Source organism: Leptodactylus fuscus, chromosome 6, assembly GCF_031893055.1.
Source record: "Leptodactylus fuscus isolate aLepFus1 chromosome 6, aLepFus1.hap2, whole genome shotgun sequence".
Classification (NCBI taxonomy): domain Eukaryota; kingdom Metazoa; phylum Chordata; class Amphibia; order Anura; family Leptodactylidae; genus Leptodactylus; species Leptodactylus fuscus.
In genome coordinates this window covers 35,486,496-35,495,184 of record NC_134270.1, presented here as the reverse complement: position 1 = coordinate 35,495,184, position 8,689 = coordinate 35,486,496, and the positions used below count along the sequence as shown (strand labels likewise).

The following is an 8,689-nucleotide window of genomic DNA, read 5'->3' as shown; positions in this document are numbered from 1 at the left end:
TTACTTTGGTTTCCTGGCATGGATAAAATAGTGACCCTCATAATCACTTACATCCATTTTTGATCTATCCTTTCGTGGAGTATACACAGCTTTTTCAATTTCATATCCTGCCTCTTTAAAAGCCTCCTCTAGCTCCTCCTTTCTTGTCGTCATACTGGTAAAATATTTATTACCGACATTGTAAAATGTAGCATCCAGTACACTCAAGATCAGTAAGTGACCTCCAGGTTTAATCAGAGGCTTAAATTTTTTCAAAACATTACAGAAAGACTTTATGTCTTCACAAGCGGCCTCAAGGCAGAGACAGGTAAGGAGACAGTCAGCAGGTTGCAGGACAACAGGATCGAAAGGGTTTTTCTTCAGAGCATCACATTTCAGGACTTGTTTGACCTTACTGCGGAGTTTCTCAGCTTTTTTCTCATAATTATCCCTTAAAAACATACATAAGCGTTATTTGACCCTACATAATGTAGGTATAACTACTAAAATAAAATCCTACTAATATTATAAATGTTAAAGTTTGGATGTTTGTTACTCGATAGTTTGTAACCTGGATTAACACATAGGCTACTTTTTATCCCGGTGACATGGCTTCACGACTGTTATGAATTTATGTTCACATACTATATTACACTGCTCTTGCTTATCTCACTAATTGCTCTATGCTGATAACAGACCTGGCTATATCTCTCTCTATGTAAACACACAGCTTACGCTGGGTTCACACCTGCGTTTGGGGTCTCCGTTCTATGGTTTCCGTCTTCTGCATGCCAGAAGACGGAAACCATAGACCGGGTCCGGCCATGCGCGGCGGTGAGCGTTTTAGGCTCTCCGCCGCGAAACCGGATTTTTTTTATCCGGACACAGAGTACTGCATGTCCGACTCTGTGTCCGGATAATAAAACCCGGTTTCGCGGCGGAGAGCCTAAAACGCTCACCGCCGCGCACGGCCGGACATCTCTCTCACCCATTCAAATGAATGGGTGAGAGAGACTCCTGCAGGTTTCCGTATCCTGCCTGTGTTTTAGGCAGGAAACGGAAACCTAAGTACGGAGTGCCGGGCCGCAGATGTGAACGAGCCCTAACATTGAGTCCATTGAGAACAAGCCTCTGCATATTGTCTGATCTGCTCTAGGCAGTGTGCTCACAAACCTCTTTAATCCACATTGGCAGTTTACCAATTTTAAACATGGGGGGGGGGGGGGGGAGAAAATCTAATTTGTCGCAAAATTCTAAAACAATGAGAGCTATGAAGGTAACCAGAAGTCAACAAACTTCTCCTCAAGCAGAGCTTGAGCTGGAACAATCACAGGGACGGTGCGAGGAACAAGTTCAGTGGCAGGACAGCTTGAGAGCTGTCAAAATGTCGGAGCAGGTGAACCATCGATGGCAGTAATTTGCTGAATATAGATGGATCATTGACACGAGAAATAGAAGGATACCTCTCTAGACCTCTCTAATTGCCCAATACCCAGGCGGCATTGATCCCCTCATCTACCACAGATCATCTTGTTCATTCCCATCTTTTGATCCAGGTATAGAAGAAGACCTCTAGTTTCTATCTTGCATTAGTGACCTTTCCTGTTCTCTGTCCCCAGCTGTCACTACTTACCTTACTAAAATATTTAACCTCTCTCTTTCTTCTGGAATCTTTCCCTCCTCTTTAAAACATGCTGTTATACTATGATTACTTCTTTGATCCAACTTGTGCTACTAACCACTGATCCATCTTCAATCTCCCCTTGACTTCCAAAATCTTGGAATTCTTGGTCTGTTCCCAACTGCTCCACCATCTTTCTACCATCTATTGACCCCTTACAATCTGGCTTCCGCACTTTGCACTTACTAAAATGGTCCTTACAATTGATCTCCTCACAGCTAAATATAAATGCAACCATACTCAGTGGCCAAAAGGCATGGGAAGGTACCGGATGCGCCGTTAATAGGGGGTCACCCCTCCGCAAGCCCTGATAACTGAAGCAAGACGACAAGGCATGGACTCCGCGAGGTGTTGGGAGAGTTCTGGAGGGATACTGATCCACATAGTCTGCACTGCAGCCCATAATTGGTCCTGTGTAGTTGGCGCTGGGTACATGGAGCAGACACTGGTATCCTCAGCATCCCATAAATTCTCTATGGGGTTGAGATCAGGCGGACCAATCGAGGGTCGTGAGATCACTGGTGTGTTCATTAAGCCAGTCCTGTGCCACCAACAAACGATGAAATGTTGCATTGTCCTGTTGGTACACAGCATCCCCATCAGGGAACTCCAACACCAGAAAGGGGTGCAGATAGTTGGCCACAAGTTGCACATATTGATCACCAGTCACTGATCCCTGCTCCCGGACAATGGGGCCCAAATGCGACCATGTGAACATGGCCCAGACCATGACGGAGACACCTCCTGCCTGGCACGTCTCTGTTGGCATGCAGGATCCGTGGCTTCATGGGGCATATACCACACTCACATGCCCATGGTACATGCCCATGGTCCATGCCCATCATGGAACCATGATTCATAAGACCATGCCACATGTCACCACTGTCCAATGACGATGGTCACAGGCCCATGCCAGTCTTCGAGTTCTGCGTTGTGGTGTCAGCAAAAGGACATGGGTCGAACATTGACTGTTGAAACCTATGTTGTGCAGTTCACAGCATACAGTCCTGATGGAAATGGGGTCCTGGAACCCCACATTCAAATCGGCGACGATTTGACTAACAGTAGACTATCGAGATCCCCATACAACTCTGCAGAGGTAACGGAACGTCCGTTCATCGAACACTAATGGTAGACTGGTGTGCCGGTTTATGCTGTTGCCAACTTGTCTCTGCGATATTGCAGGTCCACCCGAGACACTGTTGACCTCGGAAACCCAAATTCCTGGGTAATTTCCAAAATGCTATGCCCCATGCGTCTTGCACCGATTATCATCCCACGCTCAAAGTCAGTTAACTCGCAACGTGCTGCCATGTTCACAAGACACCTATCTGCATCAGTCTGCTCAGTTATCCTGGCAACACTAGCGCCATAGGCTACATCGTGTCATACTGTTTGAGCATCATATCCAGCACAACTGGCACTGGGGCACCCCTTCCCGTGGCTTTTGGCCACTTAGTGTATTTTGTTATTCTACTGGATATTTCAGTGTTTGATACCGTAAATCACCAACTCCTCTTGGGTAGGCTCCACTTTGTAATCCTCACGGACACTGAGCTCTCTTGATTCTACTCATATTACTCAGGCTGTACTATTTAGAGCCTTTGTCAACCCTCTTGCCCTTATAATGAAGGTTCCCCAGAGCCTAGTCCTAGGTCCTCTTCTATTCTCACACTACAAGGCCTCTATCGGACAAGCCATCAGCAAATTTGGCTTTCGGTGTTGTCTTTATGTCCGACTATAACCTCCTCTTGTTACATCACCCCTGCATTACTACATAACACCAGTGACTACCTCTCTGCTGTCTCTAATATCAGGTTTTCCCTCTATCTGAAGCAGAATCTTTCAAAGACTGGACTACTACTGTTTCTTCCATCTACTTACCCTGATATTTCCATTTCAGCTTGCGGTCTTACTATAACACCAAGACAGTACGTCCACTACCTTGGGGTTGTTTCATTCAGACCTTTCCTTCACTCCTCATATCCCATCACTTGCATCACTTTGTCTGTACGTGAACTTATTTGTAAAGTTCTGTGGGACATGTTAGCTAAATGTATGTTATATAAATATATAACAAGATACTGTATGTTTCACCAGGACGTAGGAAGAAATTACGTGAGACAAATGTTTGGAAATGCTACAATTTATCTCTCAAAGTCAACATGTCAAGAAACTTTCACCAATGTGATGCCCACATGTAAAACTACTATACTATATTTAATAGAGCAGAAAAAAATAAAGCTAAATGTAATGCATAATACATAGAGTATCTTGGAAAATACTGGTATACTGGGTGTATAGGGGTGTAAGCTACTGGTAAAAGAATAGATTTAAGGTAAATATAGAGAGCACCAATGTCATTAAAGGGCTTTCCAGGCTAAAATTATTGTTGGCCTATCCTAAGGATGTCATCAGCATCAGATCTGTAAGGATCTGACATGCAGTACCATCACTGATCAGATGTAGAGAATAGAGCAGGAAGCAGACAGTTCTGTTTTCTGTAGTGGCTGACCCAAGTTATATCCCATTCAAGTGAACAGGACTTAATCTCCAATACCTTGGTCTGGAGAGTTGTCTGCTTCTTGTATCCTATTTATCAGCTGCTGAGAACAGCTGATCGGTAGGGGTGCTGGGTGTCAGACTCTCATTGATTTGATACCGATGACTTATTCTTAGGTTAGGTCATCAATATTTTGATGCCATTAGTTGCAAAGGATCATGTCATAAACATAGATAGGAACTTTTTTAATACCTGTTTCCTTCCAGCTCACATACGGATTTGATAATGTGAGTCCAGTCAAAAGCTTCTGGATCCTTCTTCAGCCACTTCTGCAATTCAGCACGGTTTTGCTCAAGGAAATCTGAAGTGATGATTTTATCAAAAACTTCACAAGCAGAGAAAAGGTGATACAGGGTGGGTCCAGCACCAAAATCAATCAGTGTATTCCCTTTAACACCACCTTGGAAGATAAAATATTGCTGTAGTAGTAAAGGAACATTACAATACAGGGTATAATTAGCATATCAGGACCTAAAACTATCTGCACTAATTACTCAGGAATGGTGGGGACAGAATCTAAAAAAATCCCACTGCACTGGAATCAGTGGATCGACATCTATTAAACGGAAAGGAGTGCTCAGGTTGAGCCCCATATATGATTCACAATGTACTTTTTATTTTTCCATTTGAGTATGTCTTTTGTAGAACGGGAGGAAATCCACGCAAACACAGGGAGAGCATACAAACTCCTTGTAGATGTTGTTCCCGGCGGGATTTGAACCCAGGACTCCTGCGTGCAAGGCTGCAGTGCTAACCACTGAGCCACCATGTTGCCCCCTGAATTTAAATTTATTTTGGCTGCTAGAAGGTTTACAAGTGTAACGGCGATTTTCCAGATTTACAAAAAAAAATTCCCAAACCCATTTGTTAGGGACTACTTCAGTTCTCAAGGCGACTTATAAGTCTATAAATATTACAAACCCACATAAATCTCCTGATTTTCAAAACTACACCTCTCAAACAATTCAAAATAGCATTTGTAAAGTTGGTTAACCTTTTAAGCATTTCAAGCATTAAACACTCTCCTCCTGCTACTCGTGGACTTGGTGACTCTCCTTTAGTCCAATAGTGGTTTCCCCTGAAACGAGCGTTTTTTCCCATAGACTGTAATGGGGTTCGATATTCGATTGAGTAGTGGAATATTGAGGCTCTACTGGAAACGAATATCGAATCTCGAATATTTCACTGCTCGCTTACTCTAGTCCTTATGGATGCAGAAATACCCAATCTGTGTTATGTTTTTATTTTTTTCAGTTTTATTATACATTTTGGATGAGTTATTGTGAATTTAACTTAGGAAAAAATAAATAAAAAATGTATATATTCCCTTTTACTTATTTTTCTTTGTCCCCTAGAGGACTTTAACTTATGATCTTCTGAGTAAACAGCTGGGAACCCGTGTCTGAGCCTGCGGGAGACCCCTCATTATTGCAAGAGACATAGAAATCAATTCTAAGGCTCATTACGGTTTAATATGAAGGAATCTGCAGTTTGACCATAGCAGGTTGTAGTCTTTGTAGTTTATGGCCCCATCTGAGGATACCAATATCACAAATATCAGATCATAAGTTTGATCATTGTACAGTTTTTTGCAATATAAAATAATGAAATCGCGCTATAGCTTGTGCTAAAATGACGCCATGAAATAACTGGACCCAGTATTTACCTTTAGTGAATGTTTCATGAAGGTTTTGCAAGACAAATTCTGTCCATTCTCCATGTAGAGCTCCGTTCTCTGCTACATAGTACGTCTGGTAGTAATCTGAAGGTCTAAATTCATCTATGTAGGTTTGCGGAGGGGTTGTAGTTCCCATGATGTTCTAGTCTCAGTATCAATGTTTCTTTGATGCTTCTATTCCTGTATGTACAATAAGAAGTTATTTTCTGACGACCACACAAGTCTATAGCAGATAACTATTCACAGCTATTATACAGTACATTGATCTAGGCTCCTTAGCGAAATCCACAAAAATGAACATGAAATTCTTAGTATGCATTGAGGTGTGAAATCTTACTAGCCACTTCAGCAGCCCAACAACACCTCTATTAAGCCTCCAGGCTTTGGGTCACACCACCCAATAGACACAGCACCATGTGAACACATATAACAAGGTTCAACTTTCCATATGATTTATGTTAAAAGACTGAGAACACTCTTAGGCCGGGGGCCGCATGTGGCGTAAATGCCACAGAAACGTCATGGCAAAAAACACAATGTTTTACAGTCCCTGTAAAGTGGATGGGACTCTAGCAAATACTATCTAGTTGCCAAATTCTATGTACTGTCCATGTATAAGAACCATTACCTATTTACACCTATATACACATTGTGTATGTGATGTCTATGAAGAAGGATATCCTTGCTGACAGCATAGCAGAAAGTGTGAGCTCAGCAATATGTTGTATTAGTGACCCCATATAACTTTCTCTCTTTTCTGGTTACCCCATTGTCTATCATGCAGTATTAAATATCTTCTTGTTATATATTGTATTTTGTCCGCTGCATACCTTAATCCTATAAGTAATAGTGGACCAATGTCACGTCTCCTCCTCTGAGTCCCTTGGTTTGTGCAGATTTCACAGCAAGCTGGATCAACTATTCTATTTGCTTTTGCAAAGCGATTTCTGATTTGTTCAGAGTAACACAGTGTAATTTGTTTTTGGCCAAAGCAGCCAACGAGCGTGCCGTGTATGACCCAAATGTTTAGACTTGTATAATAAGTATGGACATAACAGATATTACTCTCTTGGCTCTTCTGGTTAATCTATCGTGCAGGTTTGTAATTATTCAGTGCCTTGCAAAAGTATTCATACCCCTTACACTTTTTCACATGTTGTCACCTTACAACCACAAACTTAAATGTATGTTATTGAGATTTTAAGTGATAGATCAACACAAAGTAGCAGATAATTGTGAAGTGAAATGAAACAGACAAAAGAAAAGGGAGGAGGAAACTCTCATTCAAGTACTACTACTAACATTAAGAATGTGAGTGGTAAGAGCAACACTGCTTCTGGTTTTGGTGGCACTACCAGTTACCTACAGGATTGTTGTATTTCCTAAAAATGAACATGATGTTTTGGATTATTTAGCTGTCTCATCTCAGTCACAGGAGGATATTGCAACCAAGAGAGATGTTACCTTGAGTCAGTGTTGTGCTGTAGTTAGGACGAATATCACATTGTCCCTGTATGGTGCATGTCCTTAATCTGATGGTTTGCTGCTTTATTAACCTGTATAGTGGCTTAAAAGAGGTGCTCCTCATGACCAGAAAAATCTCTGAACATTTCAGTCATTCTTACGATGCAAAAAACACCCTGCTTGATTTGCAGTGACAAAATGGTCTACCTTTGCACCGCCTTGTCTGTGATGCTCCTACTCGGTGTCTGTGTAGGCTGAGGTGTCTGTGTAAGCAGCAAAGGATGGTAAATGATTATTGGATGCATCAGACCTTATGGACAATGTGTTACTTTGAGGTATGTCATTGGAGGCTCATGAATGTATGGCGACTTCTCAAGCCCTTTGAAGAAGCCACCAAATTTGTCAACAGGGACGACCACAGTATCAGCGATATGATCCCTTAATTATATATCTTACAGGAAAGCCTTACACTAATGCTGGTAGGGATGGAGGAAGATGAGGATCCGGGTAAAGGTCATTATGGTAGATGAACTGGTACTACTAGACTGGAAAAGGAGGAAAACTCTCCCTTGGATGCAGAGATGGCTCTTGATATGTCACAGTCACAGGCAACTTTTCAACTTGGCTCAAAGCCACAAATTTGTCTCCCAAATAACAATAAGCCTGTATCACTTACAAGCCATCAAAATGGGCTAATCTTTCTACAAAACCATTGCTTTTTGCAATATAAACATCATATGGCTAAAATAATCACAGACAAGCACCTTTTCCCCAAAATAGTAACATTTTTAGAGTATTTTAAATGGTAAAATGAATGAAAGCGAGTGTCAGCGAAGTGTATGGTGACAGAGTTGTTATCGACTGCTTACCATCTGTTTCTTCATAGACATACATGTCACTCTCACTTTGATAACACTGTGGTTTGCCCTAGAGAGCTCGATATTGGATAGATAGGTTCCTAGGAGCCCTAAGAGTGTTCTACACTATATTTTAAGCGAATTTAAAGTGTGGTTCGTACTAAACTTGTTCAAGCCAAAACCAATCTTTGTCCCGAACCATTTAAACCTGTAATGAAACGATTCTTTAGAAGGAAAGCAAAGGGGTGGGTAGCGCGATAATATTGAAAAAATGGAGGATCGGGTAATAGTGGGCCCAGGTCACTCCAGGATAACACTATTGTTATATACAGCAAATTCCATAAAGACAGAGTTAGTGCAAAGTTCAAGTACAGCAAACATGTTTCAAGTCTGAAGTCCAGAAATTTTCTGAATGTTGATATTGGAAGATAGCCTGTGTATATAAGAGTAGTATGTGTATTCTTGTG

At 41.7% G+C, this 8,689-nt stretch overlaps 1 protein-coding gene across 1 annotated transcript; it reads right to left on the bottom strand.

The window, feature by feature from the left end:
* LOC142209470 (indolethylamine N-methyltransferase-like) lies at nt 1-6,037 on the bottom strand. The gene is made up of 3 exons (XM_075278461.1): nt 5,890-6,037; nt 4,416-4,623; nt 1-430 (listed from the first exon to the last, which is right to left on the bottom strand). The coding sequence occupies exons 1-3, from the start codon at nt 6,035-6,037 to the stop codon at nt 1-3; spliced, it is 786 nt and encodes a 261-aa protein (XP_075134562.1).
* Between the last annotated feature and the right edge of the window lie 2,652 nt (nt 6,038-8,689).

Excerpts from the sequence above, each read along its gene's own strand:
- LOC142209470 (XM_075278461.1), bottom strand. The coding sequence starts at position 6,037 with ATGGGAACTACAACCCCTCCGCAAACCTACATAGATGAATTTAGACCT. Across the intron at positions 4,624-5,889 it reads TCATGAAACATTCACTAAAG|GTGGTGTTAAAGGGAATACA; the intron begins GTAAATACTGGG and ends TTATCTTCCAAG. Across the intron at positions 431-4,415 it reads TGTGAGCTGGAAGGAAACAG|GGATAATTATGAGAAAAAAG; the intron begins GTATTAAAAAAG and ends TATGTTTTTAAG.